Source organism: Oncorhynchus clarkii, chromosome 5, assembly GCF_045791955.1.
Source record: "Oncorhynchus clarkii lewisi isolate Uvic-CL-2024 chromosome 5, UVic_Ocla_1.0, whole genome shotgun sequence".
Lineage (NCBI taxonomy): Eukaryota > Metazoa > Chordata > Actinopteri > Salmoniformes > Salmonidae > Oncorhynchus > Oncorhynchus clarkii.
Window position 1 is genome coordinate 23,807,913 of NC_092151.1, and position 24,121 is coordinate 23,832,033.

Below are 24,121 nucleotides of genomic sequence, written 5' to 3' on the forward strand. Positions count from 1 at the left end.
ACTGACTTCAGAGTACTGAGGTTCAGCCTTGGGAGGACAGAAAGACAGACACTCACCACTTCAGTGAACTCGTTACTCCCCAAGTCCAATCTCTCCAGCTGGGTGAGCTTGTGCATGCTTCTGCAGAGGGAAGGGGAAAGAGAGAGAGAGAAAGAGATTGAAGTTGAGCAAAGGAGCTGGGAATACAAGGAGTCAACCACAACAGCAGCATTTGTGTGCTCATTCATTCATTTGTGTGTGTGTGTGTGTGTGTGTGTGTGTGTGTGTGTGTGTGTCCCTGTAGTCTAGTTTCTTAAAAGACTGCTTCATGTGGTATATCACCCATGGCCTGTTATAGCAGTCTCCAGCCCAGGCTTCACTCTCACACATTTAAGGCCGATTTCGTCACAGCAAAAAGCAGCACAACATTTCACACAGATACTCAGACGGTTATGTTACACCAGGGGGGCATGAAGAATTTAACGACATGGCAAAGACGTTTGTTCAGGGTTGGGATGTGGAATTGGAGACAAGTGGGAGTGGAGTTGCTGGGCGAGAGATAGAATGAAGTTCAAAGATAAAGTCTAAAAAATAATAAAACGTTTGAATGACACTGAGGGGCAGTGTTTTTACAGCTAATGCTGGTTTGCCTGAGGCTGATGCCGTGCAGGTGTTTGTACACATGCATATACACACACACACTCTCATTCAAATACACACATATGTAAATAGTGTCAGACATGCACTCAAACATATAAAGTTGGCCTTGCTGTTATGGTTTTAGTTGTCCTTGATGTCCTTTTTTTTCTCCATTGTTTTTTTTTTTTTTTGGTCTCGTGAGTTCATTTTCTTGGTTGTGGGTGCATTGGGGGGGTTCTTGGGGGTGGAGAATGGAATACATTTTACTTTATTTTTTCTTGGGGGGGGGGGGGGGGGGGGACTGTGGGTGGGGTCTCGGACGGTTGAGGGACAGCTATGGGGAACGTCCCTGGTATTTTTGGCCTTGTGGGAGATCTGTTGACGTGCCCTTGAGCAGGGCATTGACCCTGGATGCTTCTGTGTGTCGCTCTGAATGGGAGTCGGTTGGATGACTGGGGTGGTGTAGTTGTTGAGTGGCTTCACTGCAAGTATATTCTATGTTTTGGATATTCAATAAGAAAAAGGAAAAAAATAATTTTGTTCAAATAAGGATGGACTGGTTGGTCTAACACTTTCCTCCATATCCAGGCTTGCTTTGAGTTTCATTGATTTCTAACAAATTGTCAGCAATAGATTTTCAGATTTCTCTTCGGGTCTGGGGGAAATCATATCAATTTATATTTATAAAATAAAAAGTAACACAAAATTACACAACAATAACGAGGCTATATACAGGGGGTACACTGGTACCGAGTAAATGTGCGGGGGTACAGGTTAGTCGAGGTAATCTGTACATGTAGGTAGGGGTAAAGTGACAACGCATAGATAATAAACAGCGAGCAGCAGCAGTGTAAAAACAAAGCAGGGGGAGGGTGTCAACATAAATAGGCCAGGTGACCATTTGATTTATAGTTCAGCAGTCTTATAATTTGTAGGTAGAAGCTGTTAAGGAGCCTTTTGGTCCTAGACGTGGCGCACTGGTACCGCTTGTCATGCCGTAGCAGAGAGAACAGTCTATAACTTGAGTCTTTGCCAATTTGTTTGGGCTTCCTCTGACACCGCCTAGTATATAGATCTTGGATGGCAGGAAGCTTGGCCCCAGTGATAGAATTTGGGCTGTACGCACTACCCTCTGTAGCACCTTACGGTCAGATGCCTAGCAGTTGCCATACCAGGCGGTGATGCAACCGGTCAGGATGCTCTTGATGGTGCAGCTGTAGAACGTTTTGAGGATCTGGGGAACCATGACAACTCTTTTCAGTCTCCTGAGGGGGAGGTGCTGTTGTGCCCTCTTCACAACTGTCTTGGTGTGTTTGGACCATGATAGTTTGTTGGTGATGTGGACACCAAGGAACTTCAAACTCTCGACCCGCTCCACTTCAGCCCCGTCGATGTCAACGGGGGTCGGTTCGGTACCCCTTTTCCTGTAGTCCACGATCATCTCTTTGTCTTGCTCACATTGAGGGAGAGGTTGTTGTCCTGGCACCACACTGCCAGATCGCTGACCTCCTCCCTATAGGCTGTCTCATCGTTATCGGTGATCAGGCCTACCATTGTTGTGTCGTAAGCAAACTTAATGATGGTGTTGGAGTTGTGCTTGGCCACACAGTTGTCAATTGAAGTTGACAATGAGATGTAAGGATAAAAAGGGATATTCTGTCAATGGTCTAAGGATATGTACACTCAAACCATTACCACAAGGGTAAACAACTAGATTCCCCTCTCCTCTGATGGCCCAGATGCCTACAGCGATGACTCAGAGATGACCTTTCCTCTACCCATTAATGCTCTCTCGCGCGCACACACACACACACACTAAAGTGCACACTGGATGGGGAGAGGAAGAACCAGGGGACTCCAGGAGCATAATACAATGCATTAGTCCCTGTCCCTCTCTGTGGCATTAATCTGAGTGTCCTTGTACAAGTGCACACTCCTGTGAAGTACTCATACAGGGCTTTGGTACACAATACCATTGGTGATATAATACTGACGGGTGATATAATACTGATGGGTGATATAACAACCGTGAGGTCAGACATTATATCAAAGATGATTTCAACATCTATCCCACACTTCGCTGACATGCTGTGTAGACCCACAGATATAGGAGAGCTGGATGCTATATGATGATTACAACATGAATGACCATTATATAAAACAAAACATGATAATACATAATACATAATAATACAAGTGTTACTTAGACAAACAACAAAGTCTAAACACAACCTATAATATCAGATGAAGTGTGTTCGGCTAATTATTTAATATGACAGCTACTACTAGGGGAAATAAAAGATAGATAAATAGAAGAAAAGAATGGCGAAGGGCTTGGTTATATTTGTTTCTCAGTGGGGATGAACCTGTAGGTTAATTTCCAAATGGCACACTTTTCCCCTTATAGTGCACTACTTCTGACCACGGACCATAGGGTTCCGGTCAAAAGTGCTTCACTATATAGACAATTGGTTGCAATTTGGGACGCAGCCCGAGTCCTCAAGACTCCCAGTCAAACCAAACACTGCTCAGTACTGGGGGTTAACAGTAATGCTCTTCCCCCTGTGGAGGCTGTTTCGTCTTCGCTGCTCCTCAAAACATCACCCTTTAATCCATACCATGTATACCTTTCTGACTGAACAACCAAACTGTACAACGAGGCGGTTTCACCACGACCTCTAGGGTTGCCGTCATAATAAATGTTGGGTTGGATATAAAAACACGGCAGTATTTTCGGACGGTGATAGCACGCTGAGTGTGCGCCAGCGTCGGAACATTCCTGCCCTGTGATTGGCAGGCTAGGAGGAGTGCCAGGCTCAGTTTCAAAGCTGCTTTCAGAGACACTGGAGTCAGTACAGAGTGCTCGGTACTGGGGTCTGTACAGAGTGCCAGAGAAATTAGTGAGGAACGCGCGACGGTGCTGTTGTCAAAAAGTGTCTGGGGTAGGATGAGTGTTATGAGTGGGGGGGGGTGATGGTGCATATGGGCAGTTGTGTGTGTTTGCACTTGCAATTTGTGTGTGTTTGTTGTTTATTTACATCCCTGGGATGCTTGCATCTCTCTGGCCATTAGGCCTCTGTTTGTCAGAGCACCGGACCCTAACAGGCCTGGCTGCTGTCTCATAGACACACAGAGCAAATGGAAATGGACCAAGATAGGTGGGCGTCAATTAGACACAGAAAGATCAAGAGAAGTGAGACAGGGTAAAGAAAGAGAGAGGGGAAATCAGACAAAGAGAGCAGAGGGGAAGAGCGAAGGGGAAAGAGAAAGACAACAAGAAAGAGCATGACAGAAAGAGATGAGACTCCAAAACCACCTGCAGCACTCAGGATCCCCTTCATAATCAATGGATTCTTTGGGCAGTGAACACACATAGACACAGAGGTAGGTAGGTAGTGGAGGCTTTCAAAAGGCGAAACGGAACATGAGCTACAGTCTGAGTACTCTGGATTATAAAACCTGTCATAGATTGCAACAGAGGTAGCACTCTTATATAACACGGTGGAATTCAATGCCACAGAGAAACACGGTGAGAGAGAAACAAACCGAGAAAGCAAGAGTGCCTAGGGAAGAGAGAGAGACAAGGTCGCTCACAAAGAGCCACCTCTTGTTTGTCTGGGGACTCAGAGCTGTGAGGTCTGTAAGGGCTTTGATGTGGGGAAAACACGTGAAACAGAAACAGGGACAACTTACTTTGGCAACATCTTTAACTGGTTCTCTCTCAGCTCCAGGATCTGCAGTTTAGTCAACCTGAGGGAGAGAGAGAGAGAGAGAGAAAGAGAGAGAGAGAGAGAGAGAGAGAGAGAGAGAGGGAGACAGAGACAGACAGAGAATATAAGTCAATGACATAACACTCAATGTTGATACTCAGCCTTCAGGGATAGTGTCGTTTTACTGGATGGTTTTGACACAAAACAAAAGGTTTTCCTGGGGCTGGATCACTGGGGTCTGGCCAATGATGAGAGTCCTACAGATATGTTTTTCTAGATTCCACACAACTAGTTTGAAACCCATTCGTGATTCAGCCATAACGTGGGGAAATTGAGCCCAAGAAAAAGCTACATAAGGTCAGTAGCATGGTTTCCTGCCAGACGATTTATGTATACGCACTCTACCGTATTTAAAAAATATATATATATTTTTTACCTTTATTTAACTAGGCAAGTTAGTTAAGATCAAATTCTTATTTTCAATGACATAAATACTATGGTTTAAATAAAGTTGTGACCTTTACCACGAGAGAGAACCATCATATAATAAAAAGTGAGTCTATAGAGACAGGGGAGATGTAATGGAGTATGTGGGAGTCAGGAGTGGGATTCAGGGCCTAAAGTCAGACCAAATATTTTTTCTGCATTAATTACAGAAAAAAACACAAAACAAAACAGAATGGCATGCTTAGTAATGTTTCCAAAACAAGGGATGCAATACTAGTAAGAAGTAATATGGTATATTGCTCAATTTAATATTTTGTGACCCGAGTCAAATCAAAATATCACAGATGGGACAAAAATGTTCCCCTTTAAAATGTGCCCCTTTAAGGTTACCATGGTAACTGGGCCACTCAAGTCTTCATGTGTGGCTGTGAGAATCTGACTAGTAGAGGCCAATGAGGTCTTGCTCTTCGGCAGTAGTGGAAGCAAACTCAAGCATTTAAAAACAACCTAACTTGTGAACAAAACAATCCAAATATATAGAGAAACACCAGGATAAAGTCTTACATTAGTAGTTAGACAATTTTATGCCTGTGCGCATGGCTTCTAAAAACAAAACTTTCAGCATTCACTCACAGTGTGCACTGTGCCCCAGCCAGGCTGTGCTGCTTCGCAAGGTGGGATGAGGTTATGATTCATATTTCTTTGTGCATTACAAGATATGAAACTAAATGGCAGAAATACTTTGAAAACAGCTACTGCAGCATTTATTTAGCTATAAAGCACAACTCGCACGTGTGTCTATACTTGACTTTTGACTATTTTAATACATGCTGGCACTATAGAGCCCTGAGTGTGACCACCTGCCAACTTGGCTTCTGAATTAGATATACATTCTTACCAGCCAATGCCAAAATCTACCTGCATTTAGTGGGTGTTCATTTTAGGCCATGGTGGGAGTTGAAGCAATTGGTGGAAAAAATGGTTGTAGCAGTTGATTTTATCTCAAACTTTCACTTCACATTGCATTCACACACTGGTTCCTCTGACTTATAATGTCACACTGCAATGTCACGCACACACGAACACACACTCTCCCGACTTCAGGCTTTTCCCAGTTTAAAGCATTTCCATGGGGAGGTTAAGCTCCCCTACTCTGAAGATGAGATAAGGAAGATGAGATTCATGCCTGACATTCCAACATCACTGTAAGACTTCCTGTCTCGAGGAAATTACCTACAGTACCTGATCGTGCTATTCTTACTGACCCGAGGAGATATCATTATACCCCATGCCCACATTTTCAATACCTGCCTGCTTCCTTGCATGTACAAATAGGCCAACAAATACAGAGTATTTGTTTTGAGGTTTGCTCTATGAGGGTTTAGGCCTGGGTAATGGTGGTTGTACAAAATATCTGTATACGAATATTTATTTGTATTCATATTTCATATATATGAATTGTGTTTGATAGATTGTCTGACATCTTACCTGCCAAAGCTGGCTGGTAGGAACTCGAGGAAGGCGTCATTCAGGTAGAGCTGTGTCAGGCTGAGGAGCTGGGTGAAACCCTCTGGGAGCCTGCAGGGGAGACAGGAGCAACATGGTCAGATTACTAGCCTCATCACTAACATCATCAAGGAGACAGACAAAAATCTATACTGAAGCAATCGGTGTAATTAAAGGTCTAATTAACAGAGCAGGCGTAAAATAAACGCATGAGCGGCGATTCTTTCTGATCCTGAAGAGAAAAAATAAAACTGGTCAGGGGAAGGTTCTCTTCTGCACTTTCGAACCAATCCATAAATGTGGAGGAGTTAAGATGGGGTGTCGCCTTGTTAACGTCCATAAGCGGAAGTAACGTCACAGGCTCTTTCCATTTCCCATGAAAACCAGTTGCATCGGTTTATTACCTTGCCCGCTGAGGGTGTTAAATGCCCAATGCAGCCGTTTTTATATCAATATCAAATAATTTATGGGGAACATTAAGTACCTTACTGTGATTATTTTAAATAAAAAATGGTCAAAAAGACACAAAAATAGCTTCTTAGGAGAGAGAAAACCGAAAGCTAGCTGTTATTGGCAAAGAGGTTTGGAACTCGCTTTCTTATTGGTCTATAAATGAATTAATGTCACCAGGCAGGCCAAAATTGTAACGGCGTTCGTCTGTAGAAGGAGGAGCGGACCAAAATGCAGCGTGGTGGTTACTCATGTTCTTTAATGAAGAAGAACAAACGAACAAAATACAAAACAACAAACGTAACGCGAAAACCTATACAGCCCATCTTGTAAACACAGAGACAGGAACAATCACCCACGAAACACTCAAAGAATATGGCTGACTAAATATGGCTCCCAATCAGAGACAACGATAATCACCTGCCTCTGATTGAGAACCAATTCAGACAGCCATAGACTTTGCTAGAGAACCCCACTAAACCACAAACCCAATACCTAACAAAACCCCAGGACAAAACACACCACATACAAAAACCCATGCCACACCCTGGCCTGACCAAATAAATGAAGATAAACACAAAATACCTCGACCAGGGCGTGACAAAAATGGCATCCCACCAAAACAGGCTGAAATTTAAAGTTGTCTTTTCAAACAGTTCTTACACTAAAAGGGCATTATCATAATTTTCTAAATTTCACAGTATTATTCCAACCTCAGTGTGGAAATATATATAAAACACAGGCAAATCATGTTTTTGACCACACTGGGCCTTTAAGTTTAGCATCGTAAAAAGAGAGGAATTATGATATCAATTCTAGGCTAAGTATGGCACAGGAGCCAAACAAAAAGTACTGCGTGTCCAAGACAATTTTCCCTTTGGGAACAATAGCGTAAATCTGATCTTTGTAATGAAAAGAAAGTGAATGTCTGCCAACTGTTTATAGTTCCCAAGCATTATCCTTGTTCAATACATCTTGGTTTGAATATGATCTTTACTCATTGTCAGTGGTATCAACAGCTCAAATTAAAATCCTATTTGGCAAGAGCGATTAGAGAGAAAACATTTAGGTAAGATTGCCGCATAGATCCGTGAGAACAATATAATCACCATTTAGTGAATGGTCTAGCCTTAGGGGTTTAACATACCAAGGCAGAGTCGTACCCTATGCATGTGTAGCTAAATATACAGGTGTGACTTCAAATAACTTGTACCAAACTTACTTGGAGATGGGATTCACACTTGCTTCAACAATAGCCAGGACTTTGCAGTTCTTGATATTTTCTGGAAACTCCTGGATACCTAGAACATAAACCAGATGTACAATTACAGCATGTCAACATATAAGCCGTTTAATTATTTAAACATGTGTTACCATTCCTGGGGGATATGCCACAAAGCAAGATGAAACATCTTCATATCTCCTAGATCAAAGAGCAATATCAACTCTAAATTGTATAACTTACTTAATCTATTCCATGTCCCACATTCAACCCCAGCTTTCTTATTAAACTGGATGATCTATGGCTTCTACAGTAGCATATATATGAAGGTACGTAATTAGGCCTAATGTTTATCAAAAGGTAGTAGGCTAACATATAGATCTTGTTTAATTATATACTGATGAGAACCTACATGTAATGCGTTAACACAAAGAACATACAGTTCTGTACACCATAATTGACCATTTAGGCCTCCAATTTCAAAGATTGTCCCCAATCTTTGTAAAGCAGGAGGATTCAATAAGTGGTGGACAGAGGATCAAAAAGTAAGAAAACAAAAGGATGAAGTGACAAGAAAATGACAATGACAAATAATATGTAAAGGGGATAATGAGAGCATGTCCGAGAGCTTTTCTACAGCAGGAGAGCTCTGTGAACATATACAGTGCATTCGGAAAGTATTCAGACCCCTTCACCTTTTAAACATTTTGTTACATTACAGCCTTATTCTTAAATGGATGAAATAGTTTTTTCCCCTCATCAATCTACACACCATACCCCATAATGACAAAGCAAAAACAGGTTTTAGACATATTTGAAAATGTATTATAAATAAAAAAACTTAAAAATCAAATTTACATAAGTATTCAGACCCTTTACTCAATACTTTGTTGAAACACCGTTGGCAGCGATTACAGCCTCGAGTCTTCTTGGGTATGACGCTACAAGCTTGGCACACCTGTATTTGGAAGTTTCTCCCATTCTTCTCTGCAGATCCTTTCAAGCTCTGTCAGGTTGGATCAGGAGCATCACTGCACAGCTATTTTCAGGTCTCTCCAGAGATGTTTGATCGGGATCAAGTCAGGGCTCTGGCTAGGCCACTCAAGGACATTCAGAGACTTGTCCCGAAACCACTCCTGTTGGAAGGTGAACCTTCACCCCAGTCTGATATCTAGAGCACTCTGGAGTAGGTTTTTATTAAGGATCTCTCTGTACTTTGCTCTGTTCATCTTTCCCTCGATTCTGACTAGTCTTCCAGTCCCTGCCTCTGAAAAACATCCCCACAGCACGATGCTGCCACCACCATGCTTAACTGTAGGGATGGTTCTGGCCAGGTCATGAATGGTGCCAGGTTTCCTCCAGACGTGACGCTTGGCATTCAGGCCAAAGAGTTCAATCTTGGTTTCATCAGACCAGAGAATCTTGTATCTCATGGTCTGAGAGTCCTTCAAGTGCCTTTTAGCAAACTCCAAGCAAGCTGTCATGTGCCTGTTACTAAGGAGTGGCTTCCGTCTGGGCGCTCTACCATAAAGGCCTGATTGGTGGAGTGCTGCAGAGATGGTTGTCCTTCTAGTAGGTTCTCCCATTTCCACAGAGGAACTCTGGAGCTCTGTCAGAGTGACCATTGGATTCTTGGTCACCTCCCTGACCAAGGCCCTTCTCTCCCGATTGCTCAGTTTGGCCAGGCAGCCAGCTCTAGGAAGAGTCTTGGTGGTTCCAAACGTCTTCCATTTAAGAATGGAGGCCACTGTGTTCTTGAGGACCTTTAATGCTGCAGAAAGGTTTTGGTATCCTTCCCCAGATCTGTGCCTTGACACAATTGAGTCTCGGAGCTCTACGGACAATTCCTTCGACCTCATGGCTTGGTTTTTGCTCTGACTTAGGTCAGTTAGGATCACCACTTTATTTTAAGAATGTGAAATGTCAGAATAATAGTAGAGAGAATGATTTATTTCAGCTTTTATTTCTTTCATCACATTCCCAGTGGGTCAGAAGTTTACATACACTCAATTAGTATTTGGTAGCATTGCCTTTAAATTGTTTAACTTGGGTCAAACGTTTTGGGTAGCCTTCCACAAGCTTCCCACAATACGTTGGGTGAATTTTGGCCCATTCATTCTGACAGAGATGGTGTAACTGAGTCAGGTTTGTAGGCCTCCTTGCTCGCACATGCTTTTTCAGTTCTGCCCACCCATTTTCTATAGGATTGAGGTCAGGGCTTTGTGATGGCCACTCCAATACCTTGACTTTGTTGTCCTTAAGCCATTTTGCCACAACTTTGGAAGTATGCTTGGGGTCATTGTCCACTTGGAAGACCCATTTGCAACCAAGCTTTAACTTCCTGACTGATGTCTTGAGATGTTGCTTCAATATATCCACATCATTTTCCTACCTCATGATGCCATCTATTTTGTGAAGTGCACCAGTCCCTCCTGCAGCAAATCACCCCCACAACATGATGCTGCCACCCCCGTGCTTTACGGTTGGGATGATGTTCTTCGGCTTGCAAGCCTCCCCCTTTTTCCTCCAAACATAACGATGGCCATTATGGCCAAAGAGTTCTATTTTTGTTTCATCAGACCAGAGGACATTTCTCCAAAAAGTACGATTTTTGTCTCCATGTGCAGTTGCAAACCGTAGTCTGGCTTTTTTATGGCGGTTTTGGAGCAGTGGTTTCTTCCTTGCTGAGCGGCCTTTCAGGTTATGTCGACATGGGACTCGTTTTACTGTGGATATAGATACTTTTGTACCTATTTCTTCCAGCATCTTCACAAGGTCCTTAGCTGTTATTCTGGGATTGATTTGAACTTTTCGCATCAGAATACGTTCATCTCTAAGAGACAGAACGCGTCTCCTTCCTGAGCGGTATGACGGCTGCGTGGTCCCATTGTGTTTATACTTGCGCACTATTGTTTGTACAGGCATTTGGAAATTGCTCCCAAGGATGAACCAGACTTGTGGAGGTCTACAATATTTTTTCTGAGGTCTTGGCTGTTTTCGTTTGATTTTCCAATGATGTCAAGCAAAGTGGCACTGAGTTTGAAGGTAGGCCTTGAAATACATCCACAGGTACTTCACAATTGATTCAAATTATGTGAATTTGCCTATCAGAAGCTTCTAAAGCCATGACATAATTTTCTGGAATTTTTCAAGCTGTTTAAAGGCACTGGCAACTTGGTGAATTATAAGTGAAATAATCTGTCTGTAAACAATTGTTGGAAAAATTACTTGTGTCATGCACAAAGTAGATGTCCTAACCGACTTGCCAAAAAATATAGTTTGTTAACAAGAAATTTGTGGAGTGGTTGAAAAACTAGTTTTAATGACTCCAACGTAAGTGTATGTAAACTTACGACTTCAACTGTATGTATTATTATTTTTTTTGTGCAAAAATGTCTAAAAACCTGTTTTCGCTTGGTCATTATTCTTTGTGTGTAGATGAATGTGTGTTAGAGCTCCTGGGCTGCACCTTTCCTCTGTAAACAACCTCCGAGCTGAGTGCTCTAAGAGGTGACCTATTAGCAGACAGAAGTTGAAAGAGTGTCTGGGAGTTCTCACCAAAACAGCCGCTCAACCACAGGGGGCGGGTTGTGAGCAAGTCTCAAGATTAATTTCCACTTACTTTGTTTTGTGTTCACAACACTTAGCCCTGAGTACCGGTGAAGGAGGGTAAGCTTCTATAAAAGTAAAGAGACGCAGACTTAAGTCACTAAAAACTCCCCAGACCTTCCAAACTCTTGGTTCGATTAGCCTGGTACGGACATTACTGATGTGGATGGGCACGACAAACCAAGTGGAGAACAACAAACGATATGGTTTCGCCTCGACTAAAGATCAGAGTCAGATGTATTCCTTTCTTTCTTTGCTACTTCTTTGGCTGTCTGTGTCACTCAGTGCCCTGGAGCGGTAGAACAGAAAATTGTGTTTGTGTGAGTGTGTGTGTGCGTGCCACTCAGCTGTACTGAGCCTGGACTCTGATCCTTCCCAGGGAACAAGTCGTCTTGGTCTCCATCAGAGAGGATGTAATAATTGTAATAAAGGCAGTACGAGGCAACGTCTACAAGCACAGCAATCTGAAGGGACCTGACTTTTGCACAATTCTTTAAAAATCGAATTCAACAGTGCCCAAATGAACAGGTGTCTGATTATTTTGGAATTGTTTGCTAGGCCTATATGACATTACATTTTACTCACACAGCAGTGGTAACGTTCTAGTGGTTTTCGGATATCTGATATTTATTTCTCCATTTACATTAGCAAGATGAAGTGAACAAAATGTACAAAAAAAAAAACTTCACTCAATAGTAAATGCCTGGCCATGCTACTCTGCAGTTTTAGAATCTAGCTTAGAGAATGTCTGTAAACCCTTATTTGGTGAAAATCCCATTTGATCAATGTAGTAGCTGTCCACACACACATACATGTGCTTTCTCTCACACTGACAACTAGCAGAGAGCAGCTCTTCCATTAGACTGGGGGTGAGAGACCGCTCTGGGGAGCTTCATTCACAGTTAGCTAGGACTGGCTCAGTCTCAAATGACACCCTCCTTCTAGGGATCATCAACTAGATTCAACCACTGGCTGATTTATTATTGAGTGGATGGCCAGGAGAGCAGAACATAATTCCAAATCATTTGTAGACTGCAAATTAACCGCAAGAAGCCCAAACAGATTAAATATTTGACTAAAATATAGTAATTTCAAACAATCCATACATTTGTATACGATCACATATCTCTCTATTATTCATGGGAATACTTTGGAACAGATTTCCAAAATTAAAATCACCTGGAGCTGATTTTCTGGTGTTTTTAGTTTTTTATGCCCAATATAAAAACTTGGGGGGTAAAATAAAGTAACTCGCGGGCCTCCAGTTGTATTCAAATGTAGCACATTATATTTGGGACCGGGGTTTGAAATGATCTCACCATTCGAATAATATCATTAATTTTTTGGATATCCGGATATTCGAAATACATGTATTTTTATTTCTCCGTATGTTTTTAAACTGAGCACTGCTGCACGAGGGAGGCTGGTGCCCAATTAGATTTTTTTCCGGGGGTGGATCAGCTTTAATATTGCAAATAGATTGTGGATTCTATCAGTGTAATTGTCTGCATCATTTCCAATACCCCATATATATTTATTTTATAAAAATATATTATTTTAAATATATATATTTTAAAAAGATATACATTTTCCTTTATTATTTTTCCTTAACGCTACCACCCCTCCCCTAACTGGAATAAACTTATGGACAACAACACTTAGGCTTCTACTTCCAGCTTATACAGTGCATTCAGAAAGTATTCAGACCCCTTGACCTTTTCCACATTTTGTTACATTACAGCCTTATTCTAAATGGGATTAAATAAAACATTTTCCTCATCAATCTACACACGATAACCCATAATAAAAAATAAAAAACAGGTTTTTTGATTTTTTTTTGCAAATGTATAAAAAAGAAAAAACAGAAATACCATATTTACATAAATATTCAGACCCTTTGCTATGAGACTTGAAATTGAGCTCAGGCACATCCTGTTTCCATTGATCATCCTTGAGATGTTACTACAAATTGATTGGAGTCCATCTGTGGTAAATTAAATTGATAGGACATGATTTGGAAAGGCACACACCTGTCTATATAAGGTCCAACAGTTGACAGTGCATTACAGAGCAAAAACCAAGCCACGAGGTTGAAGGAATTGTCAATAAAGCTTTGAGACAGGATTGTGTGGAGGCACAGATCTGGGGAAGGGTAGCAAAACATTTCTGCAGTATTGAAGGTCCCCACAGTGGCCTCCATCATTCTTAAACGGAAGAAGTTTGGTACCACCAAGACTCTTCCTAGAGCTGGCCACGCTGCCAAAATGATCAATCAGGGGAGAAGGGCCTTGGTCATGGAGGTGACCAAGAACCCGATGGTCACTGACAGAGCTCCAGAGTTCCTCTGTGGAGATGGGACAACCTTCCAGAAGGACAACCATCTCTGCAGCACTCCAACGATGAGGCATTTACGGTAGAATTTCCAGATGGAAGCCACTCATCAGTAAAAGGCACATGACAGCCCGCTTGGAGTTTGTCAAAATCTCCTAAAGGAGATTCTCTGGTCTGATGAAACCAAGATTGAACTCTTTGGCCTGAATACCAAGAGTCACATCTGGAGGAAATCTGGCACCATCCCTACAGTGAAGCATGGTGGTGGCAGTGTCATGCTGTGGGGATGAATATGAGGGGGTCTGAATACTTTCGAATGCACTGTACTACTATACTATATACATTTTACGGAAACAGTATATTAGCTATATTTTGTTTGTTTTTAGTCCCATCATTTTGCTACCCTCAACCCATCCTCTCTATCTCTGAAGACCATCCAGCTTTGATGTCCATTTGCCATATTTTTTCAACTGTGCTGTGATGTTTCACAAAAGTTCTGAACCTATATACATTTTACAGACACAGTACATTTGACATTAGTTATCTTGTTTTTTGTTATTTTTTGTGCCACACTTCAGCTCCCCTTAACCCCTCCCAGCTACGATATCTCTGAACACCATTCAGTTCTGATTTATATTTGCCATATATAGTTCAATTGTGCTCTAATGTTTCACAAAAGTTCTGAACCTTTCTATTGTCATTGTGTCTACAGATTGTAAATTACATTTTTTTGCTAAAAATATTATATTATTGATCGATTGACTATGACTTTTTAGATCACCCAGCAGTGTTATTTGCAGAGTTAACCCCAGGTAAATTTATTAATTCTTCAGCCATTCCTGAACACAAGACCAAAAACAAGCTACATATGGACAGTACGAAAATAAATGATCTAATGACTAATGATGTCTCTTCGCAGCAAAATCTGCAGAGCTGGGATATCTGAAGAGGCTGGTGCACTATTGCTGAAGCTGCGGATGGCTGAGAGCGGTGTGTGTAGTGAGCAGACGAAGGGAGAAAGCGATGCCAAGACTAGCTAACTTGTAGCAGCCACAATGTTATTTATCATCCCATATAACAGTGCCTGTCTTGACTGGAGTAGACTAAAGAAGCTAGTCAGCTATAGTTAGCTAGGCTAATTTAGGCCACATGCTGTGCTTTCTCCACAAACCCATTCAGAAAACAACAACAAAACTCCTCATTTCGCTAACTTTAAATTCCTAAATTTTATTCCATCTTGCAATGCTTCAGTGTGAACTCTCAGTGATACACATATAGTGCCTTGCGAGAGTACTCATCCCCTTGGCATTTTTCCTATTTTGTTGCCTTACAATCTGGAATTAAAATAGATTTTTTGGGGGTTTGTATCATTTGATTTACACAACATGCATACCACTTTGAAGATGCAAAATATTTTTTATTGTGAAACAAACAAGAAATTAGAAAATAAAAAAACAAGACTTGAGCGTACAATTATTCACCTCCCCAAAGTCAATACTTTGTCGAGCGACCTTTTGCAGCAATTACAGCTTCAAGTCTCTTGGGATATGTCTCCATAAGCTTGGCACATCTAGCCACTGGAATCTTTGCCCATTCTTCAAGGCAAAACTGCTCCAGCTCCTTTAAGTTGGATGGGTTCCTGCTGGTGTACAGCAATCTTTATGTCATACCACAGTTTCTCAATTTAATTGAGGTCTGGGATTTAACTAGGCCCTTCCAAGACATTTAAATGCTTCCCCTTAAACCACTCGAGTGTTGCTTTAGCAGTATGCTTAGGGTCATTGTCCTGCTGGAAGGTGAACATCCGTCCCAGTCTCAAATCTCTGGAAGACTGAAACAGGTTTCCGTCAAGAATCTCCCTGTATTTAGTGCCATCCATCATTCCTTCAATTCTGACCAGTTTCCCAGTCCCTGCCAATGAAAAACATCCCGTGGCATGATGCTGCCACCACCATGCTTCACTGTGTGGATGGTGTTCTCAGGTGATGAGAGGTGTTGGGTTTGTGCCAGACACAGTGTTTTCCTTGATGGCCAAAAAGCTAAATGTTGGTCTCATCTGACCAGAGTACCTTCTTCCATATGTTTGGGGAGTCTCCCACATGCCTTTTGGCAAACACCAAACGTTTGCTTATTATTTTCTTCATGCAATGGCTTTTTTTCTGGCCACTCTTCCGTAAAGCCGTAAAGAGTGTACGGCTTAAAGTGGTCCTATGGACAGATACTCCAATTTCCGCTGTGGAGCTTTGCAGCTCCTCCAGGGTTAACTTTGGTCTCTTTGTTGCATCTGTGATTAATGCCTCCTTGCCTGGTACATGAGTTTTGGTGGGCGGCCCTCTCTTGGCAGGTTTGTTGTGGTGCCATATTCTTTCCATTTTTTTATAATGGATTTAATGGTGCTCCGTGGGATGTTCAAAGTTTCTGATACTTTTTTATAACCCAACCCTGATCTGTACTTCTCCACAACTTTATCCATTACCTGTTTGGAGAGCTCCTTGGTCTTCATGGTGCCACTTGCTTGGTGGTGCCTCTTGCTTAGTGGTGTTGCAGACCCTGGGGCCTTTCAGAACAGGTGTATATTTACTGAGATCATGTGACAGATCATGTGATACATAAATAAAGTACACCTGTGTGTAATCTAACTAATTGTGTGACTTCTGAAGGTAATTGGTTGCACCAGATCTTATTTAGGGGCTTTATAGCAAAGGGGGTGAACACATGCATGCACTATTTTTCTGTAGTTTAAAAAACAAGTTATTTTTACCAGACCTGTCTTTTTTAAGTGCCGCACCGTGCACATCATAAAAACTACATTGATAGGTTTGTTGTTTTATTAAGTTAATAATTTGAAATGTCATAGTATATACTTCTATGTAACAATGTCACATGGATATTTTAATTTACTAACATTTTCAGTTTTAAAATGTTAAAATAGGCTTAAAATGTATTTTCTTTCAAAAATGAATACTCACGCAAGTATTCGAATGCTAACGTTTGTTTGGGTATTTGAATTACTGTGCAAATCCCTACATTATACTATACATGGTCTATGGTGTCATCTGAGATTTGGCCATAGTTGTTTTATGGTAGTGCAAGGCCTAGGTATTCTAGCATACAGTATTTATTTTGAAATCTGACTTGTCCTGTCTTGACTTCCTTAGTTTATTACATAAGGGTTTGTCAGCTGTGTGATCTACTATTGTGTTTAAATCAAGGTATGGTGAAACAGTACTTTTGTGTGGTATTGGCACTAGATTTTCTTTGTTTTAAATCATCTCAACGTGAGATTGGAGAGTTTGTGTAACCGATGCAGGGATACTTTTTAAATAATTTAATCGAAACAATTTTTTTATGTTTCAGTCATTTCCATTGACAACAAGATGGAGAGTAAGGTGCAATTAGTTAAATAGACGGAACATCCCACTGCAGATAGGTACTTGAAAAGACTTAAAACACACTTTGAGAATCCAAGTGCAGGGCTTTTCCACTTCATTCTGGCATGAATTGTCTGCTCTCTTTGTCTGGCACGTGAGACTAGGCCAGAGACGGTGGAACAGTCTTGAACTATTACTGAACCATTAATCTCTGACAATCTGACAGTTTGCAGACGACACTAGAGTGGTAGGCTTGAGTACCAACAACAACGAGACAGCCTACAGGGAGGAGGTGAGGGCACACGGAGTGTGGTGTCAAGAAAATAACCTTTCACTCAATGTCAGCAAAACAAAAGAGATGATCGTGGACTTCAGGAAACAGCAAAGGGAGCACCCCCCTATCCACATCGACAGGACAGCAGTGGAAAAGGTGGAAAGTTTTAAGTTCCTCGGTGTACATATCACCGACAAACTGAAATGGTCCACGCACACAGACAGTGTGGTGAAGAAGGCGCAACAGCACCTCTTCAACCTCAGAAGGCTGAAACATTAACATTTACAGGTGCACAATTGAGAGCATCCTGTTGGGCTGTATCACCGCCTGGTACGGCAACTGCACCGCCCACAACCAGAAGGTTCTCCAGACGGTGGTGCGTTCTGCACAACGCATCACCAGGGGCAAACTACTTGCCCTCCAGGACACCTACAACATCATCAAGGACAATAACCACCCGAGCCACTACCTGTTCACCCCGCTTCCATCCAGAAGGTGAGGTCAGTACAGGTGCTTTAGAGCTGGGACAGAGAGATTGAAAAACAGCTTCTATCTCAAGGCCATCAGATTGTTAAACAGCCACCACTAGCACAGAGAGGCGGCTGCCTACCTACAGACTTGATATCATTGGCCATTTTAATAAATGGAACACCAGTCACTTTAATAATGCCACTTTAAGAAGGTTTACATATCTCGCATTACACAGCTCATATGTATATACTGTATCCTTCACTATCTATTCTTTACTCTCTATTGCATCTTAGCTGCTCTGTCACTGCTCATCCATATATTTTATACTTATAAATTCTCACCCCATTCTTTTACTAGACTGTGTGTATTAGGTTTTGTTGTTGAATGTGTTAGGAATTAGGCTTTGCTGTAGAATTCTTAGAAATGACCTGTTAGATACTGCTGCACTGTCGGATCTAGATGCATAAGCATTTCGTACACTCGCTATAACATCTGCTAACCATGTGTATGTGACCAATAAAATGTTATTTGATTCTATGTTTGCCCTGACAAGGCATTGTCAACTTTAAAAGGGAAAAGGGGTAGACTGCAACTCTTAAAAGTGCACAACAAAACCATTCTGGTCATACTCTTGTATTGAGAGAGTGGTCATTCTGGTCATACTCTTGCATTGAGAGAGTGGTCATGCTGGTCATACTCTTGCATTGAGAGAGTGGTCATGCTGGTCATACTCTTGCATTGAGAGAGTGGTCATTCTGGTCATACTCTTGTATTGAGAGAGTGGTCATTCTGGTCATACTCTTGTATTGAGTGGTCATTGTAGTCATTCAGTGGTCATTTTGCTTACTGTTCTTGCTGACGTCTAGCTCCTTGAGATTGATGAGGTTGGCGATGGCCGCGGGCAGCACCGTGAGGTCGTTGTCTGGCATGCTCAGCCGGTGGAGCATCTGGCAGTTGAACAGTTGCTATATATGAGAGAGAGAGAGAGAGAGACAGAGAGAGACAGAGAGACAGAGAAAAATAAGAGAGAGACAGAGAGACAGAGAGAGAGAGACAGTGAGAGAGAGACAGAGAGAGACAGACAGACAGACAGACAGACAGAGAGAGAGAGAGAGAGAGAGAGACAGACAGACAGAGAGAGAGAGAGAGAGAGAGCGAGAGAGAGACCGAGAGAGACCGAGAGAGACAGAGAGAGACAGAGAGAGACAGAGAGAGACAGAGAGAGACAGAGAGAGATACACAGAGAGAGAGAGACAGAGACAGAGAGAGAGAGAGACAGAGAGAGAGAGAGAGAGACAGAGACAGAGACAGAGAGAGTGAGAGTGAGAGTGAGAGCGAGAGAGAATAAGACAAGTTGATTTCACAGTATGACTTAAGGCAGGAGTCCGGTTTGTAAAGAAAGCTACAGTTCATTCACAGCAAATGCTGACTCAGTCACAAACACTCAGAGAATAATAGACTGACTAAGTGTGGGGGAAAGCACAGGGCTGCATTGTTGATTGGCTCTGTTCATACTCTCACCTTCCGTAAACACTATCCAATATTTTCCTTGCAAAAAAAACGATACCGATAACCGATATTTAAAAAAAAAATTGCCGCCTTTTAAGCATTCTAGTACAGTTAAATAGCTAACACACACACATGGACTTAGCGGCTTAAGGCACTGCATCTCAGTGCAAGAGACGTCACTACAGCCCTGGTTCGAATTCAGGCTGTATCGCATCCAGCTGTGATTGGGAGTCCCATAGTGCGGCGCACAATTGGTCCTGTGTCGTCCGGGCCGTCATTGTAAATAAGAATTTGTTCTAAACTGACTTGCCTAGTTAAATAAAGGTTACACACACTACACTGACCAAAAAGTTTGGTTGGCATTTACGCATGTCCCCATTACCAGTAAAACACAATCAAAACCTATTTCCTTCACTTACTTGCTTACTGTGCTGTTTCGTTGTTCATTAGTTCAGTCGTTTCATTCTCAACCAGGATTTCTATGGAAGGCTGTCTGGGTCTTTGCGTGTCAAATAACACAACATAATCTGTTTCAGTAGCTATAGTTAGATAGCTAACTAAATAGCTAGGTGTCATCATCTAAAATAACCCTAATTTATAAGACAGTTCTTATTTGATTAATGGTTGTCGGAACCATCTATGTGAAGCTAGCCACAATAAGGATTAGCCACAATAGTGGACTTTGCGGTTAGCCTTCAAAATAAAAGTATGGCATAATTCTACTATTTGTATTAATTTGCATCACTGTCAATGTCATACTTTTATTTTGAAGGCAAACTGCAAATTCCACGATTGTGCCTAATCCTTATATTGGCTAGCTTCACAACACATAACCCGGTCCGGGCGAGTGTCACTAGCCAAATGAAGGTAGCTGACTACTTATAACGGCAACCGGGTTAAGTAGCTGTCTAGCTATTTATTTTCATGAACTGAAGTTCAATTTCAATATGCAAATAACAAGTGGCAACCTTGCTAATACTTACTCACGAGGATTCCTAAATCATCAAACAAGAATAATGAAAATAACTGCAGTTTCTACTGGTCATTGTTTTCAGGCTGGTTGTATTGGTGCTAGCTAGGTACCAAGCTAATGCTAGCAACTCCAGAAGTTGCGGTCAAACAAATAATGCTTTATTACCAACGCGGTACTGTAAACACATCGTTCGTGGCCAGACCCAAACGGCGTTCCATATGTATGTATGTCGTGAAGCTATTAGCATCGACACTAATACTGTCTAACTTCGGTCTGAAAAATAGCGCACTTGGTAGTGTGTATCGGTGCTCAACCAGTCGGTGACAGCCAACATCACCCACGACAGAGAACGGTTGATTGTCAAGGGCAATGAATTCCATTATCTTGGCTTTAATGGGTTTCGCCTTTGAGTTGTCTCGCTGAAATGTTCTTACTCTTTCAAATGACTGCTTGACTTGTTGACTGTTCGATCCACACAGCAGACATTGTGGGCTAGGTTAGGAATGCTGTGTTGCACGAGTAGTGCAACATTTTATGTGGCGTCATTACGTCATGTACCTACCTACGTTATTTAGGTATGCACGGTAGCTTTGACATCGGTTTTTAACATCGGCATTAAACTAGACTTTGGAATATGGAATATAGATTCCAATATGTTCATCGATATACCGTGCATCCCTAGTAAACACTACAGTCATCCCTTGGTAATGCACTCAATGTTGTTGCTGTGAGCAGCAGGAGGATAAGGCCCAAATGAAATCAGAAGCTGCAACTTGATCAAGACCGATAGCCTCATCCTTATGGACTGATTTCATTATGTCACTCTACTGAGATACAATGTTTGCCAGGGAGAGCGGTTACTGCAATTTTGACAGGTTCATGTTTATATACCATTATATAGCTACATAACACAGTCATAAACAATGTCAGGGATTTGTATGGGTAATTCATTATGAACCTATTTTATTTTTATTACCTTTATTTAACTACTAGGCAAGTCAGTTAAGAACAAATTCTTATTTTCAATGACGGCCTAGGAACAGTGGGTTAACTGCCTGTTCAGGGGCAGAATGACAGATTTGTACCTTGTCAGCTCGGGGGTTTTAACTTGCAACCTTCTGGTTACTAGTCCAACGCTCTAACCATTAGGCTACCCTGCCGCCCCAGGCTAACCACTAGGCTACCATTATGAACGTGTAGGTCTGTGTGTCCATCTGTGTGTGTGTGTGTGTGCATGTCTCTGCTTCTTACTTTGGGCAGCTCCTCAATCTGGTTGGCGTCCAGATAGAGCTCCTCCAGGGTCTTCTCGAAGCTGAAGATCTCCTTAGGCACTGCCTCCAGGCTGCAGTGGGAGTAGTCTAGTGACGTCACCGTCTCTTCCTCCCCCCGCAGGCAGCGGCATGGCACCAGCCGCACAAACAGGTTCCGCTTGCTCGACATACTCAGGCACTGCAGAGCGAGAGAGGGGGAGGAGAGGAGAGTCAGTGTCAAGACAGGCCAGTAAACTACTGCTGCTTCCTGGGGCTAAAGCTACTACAGGTATGCGAGAGATAAGTGTCAAAGTTAAGTAATCAGATAGGAAGGGGAGTCAGACTGGGTGTTTTCTAAAAGGGAGGGAGATGTGGTCAGCAGCACAACATCAGGTTGGTTTGTGGGTAGGTCGTTGGTTAGAGAGAGTAGATAGGTCAACTTTATTAAAAAAATAATAATAATCTTAAATAATAATAATAATAATAATCTTAAAGTTTGTTGTATGGTTCTGCTCACTTCAATAACAGTCCAAGAGGTTTTACCACCAGTTACAAAGAGGATCTAAGGCAGTATACGTTATGATAGCTTGTTTACCACAGCCCTCTTGAATTGCTGGCATAAATTACATTGTTAGCAGTTACATAATCGTTTGTTCTCAGTGTCCATATTGACACGTAAGCAGGATCTGCAATGCATGCTCATTCAGGTTACAACTGTGTTGCATTGGCAGTGCCAGAACAAAGGGCCAGCTTTCATCAACACAATGCCCTCAGAGCATTGATTAGTGTGGAAACTCATTACAGATAAATGGGCCTCTTTAAAATCTCTTTAGATTTTACATGTGGGTCCAAAGCATCACTGGATAATGAAAGCAAGCTCTACAACAGTATCACATTACTTCCTATACAGCTACAGAACCACAGCACAGCACAGCACAGTAGGGCAGTGGCACTCATCGGCCCAGAGACAAGAGTACTATTTGGACAAACAAAGCATACCTCATGGATTTGCCTCCCGACTACCCATTATTTTAACTGAGGTGCAGTGACAATGTATCTCCACTCAGTGGAGGACATTAAGATACGCCTATCTAAGACAAAAACCTATGAAAAAGTCAGAGGCCTAGTACTGATCCCTGTAGCATCTCATTAAGGTGTAAAAGCTGTCTGACAAAGCATTGATAAACAACAAACATGTGTTCAGTGTTTCTCAAGCTTTTTTAATAGCAGCGAGTGGAGCGCTAGTGTCCTTCCTCTATGAAAGTCTGCTTCGGCCTATTGGCCTATCAAAACTAACACTTGTGAACGCACTAAATTGGTGTCAGCTAACCATCTGAGAGACCGCTCAGCATCTTCTCAGGGACCAGTGCTGGTCCGAGGACCTGAGGTTGAGAAACATCTAGAAGGTGAAAGTCGACAGAGCATCAGCTCTTTGAGGCCAGAATATTAAATCTAAATCTCAGCTATTCCTTCCTCCACTAATGGCTGTATTACTGCAATCTCTGCTATTGTGAGAGCCTCTTGTTATAAAAAGGAGAGAGCAGTTCCCCTTGGAACGCATCCAAAGAAACACCACTTTTAAGCAGGCATAGCAAGCAGCCCATTCAGCAGCTCAATAGCGCAGATGGCTATAGGCCTAATTGTGTTGTAGCAAAGGATGAACACCAACAGCATTGTGATGCGAGTCATCCTCCAGAGAATCCAGTTCCTTGACTATTGTCTTTTGTCATGGAACAACAAAGTCAGCCCAGGTATGAAAGGGCTGATATTGTGTATTGTACTAGGGATATTCGATTGCTCAACCTTGAGGGACAGAAAACAAGAGGAAACGAATGTGAGGATTGGAAAGAATGGCTTTTTTTTTCAAGGCACGCTCTTCACTTGCTTATTTTAAAGGAGCCACATGAGTCACAGTAGATATTATGGGTCTGATAAGTCTTTGGACAGAGTTGGCTATGGCTGGGGGCTTTATGGCTGTACAGTATTGCACTATGGAATGTGCTCTGGTTAATGGAGGCCTTGTTCACTGGAGTGTTTAGAGAATATGACTTTCTCCTCCTCCCCCTCATCTTCAGCTGTGAACCACATCGTAGCGCAGACTGTCTGATTCCCAGAGTCTGCGTGTGTGTGTGGTGATGTAGGGCTAGTGCATGGCCATCTCTAAGCTGTAGAGACATGGGTCTGTCAGCTCCCCGCCATGATCTCCTGGGTTAGAAACTGTATAAGGCTTCCACTGCCACCGCTCCTCACTGGATTATCTACAATCACACTAATGGCCACATAATTCAGGGAGAAAAGTGAGCAGAAAAGAGAGAGAAATAAAAAAAGGAGAGAAGGGTGGAGAATCGTAGCCAGTGAGTGACTGACTGACCAAGTGCAA

General features: G+C 42.1%; 1 protein-coding gene across 4 annotated transcripts in view; it reads right to left on the minus strand.

Annotated features, from left to right (window-relative positions):
- LOC139408556 (erbin-like) overlaps window positions 1-24,121 on the minus strand; it is a 118,465-nt gene that overhangs the window by 39,555 nt on the left and 54,789 nt on the right. For all 4 annotated transcript variants that reach the window (XM_071152594.1, XM_071152592.1, XM_071152593.1 and 1 more), the window contains exons 3-8: window positions 21,743-21,940; window positions 18,857-18,974; window positions 7,954-8,032; window positions 6,264-6,353; window positions 4,312-4,368; window positions 57-120 (exon numbers count right to left, since the gene is read on the minus strand). In XM_071152594.1, the coding sequence (XP_071008695.1) occupies window positions 57-120; window positions 4,312-4,368; window positions 6,264-6,353; window positions 7,954-8,032; window positions 18,857-18,974; window positions 21,743-21,931 (597 nt within the window). In that variant the 5' untranslated portion in view covers window positions 21,932-21,940. The remainder of the gene's footprint in view (window positions 1-56; window positions 121-4,311; window positions 4,369-6,263; window positions 6,354-7,953; window positions 8,033-18,856; window positions 18,975-21,742; window positions 21,941-24,121) is intronic.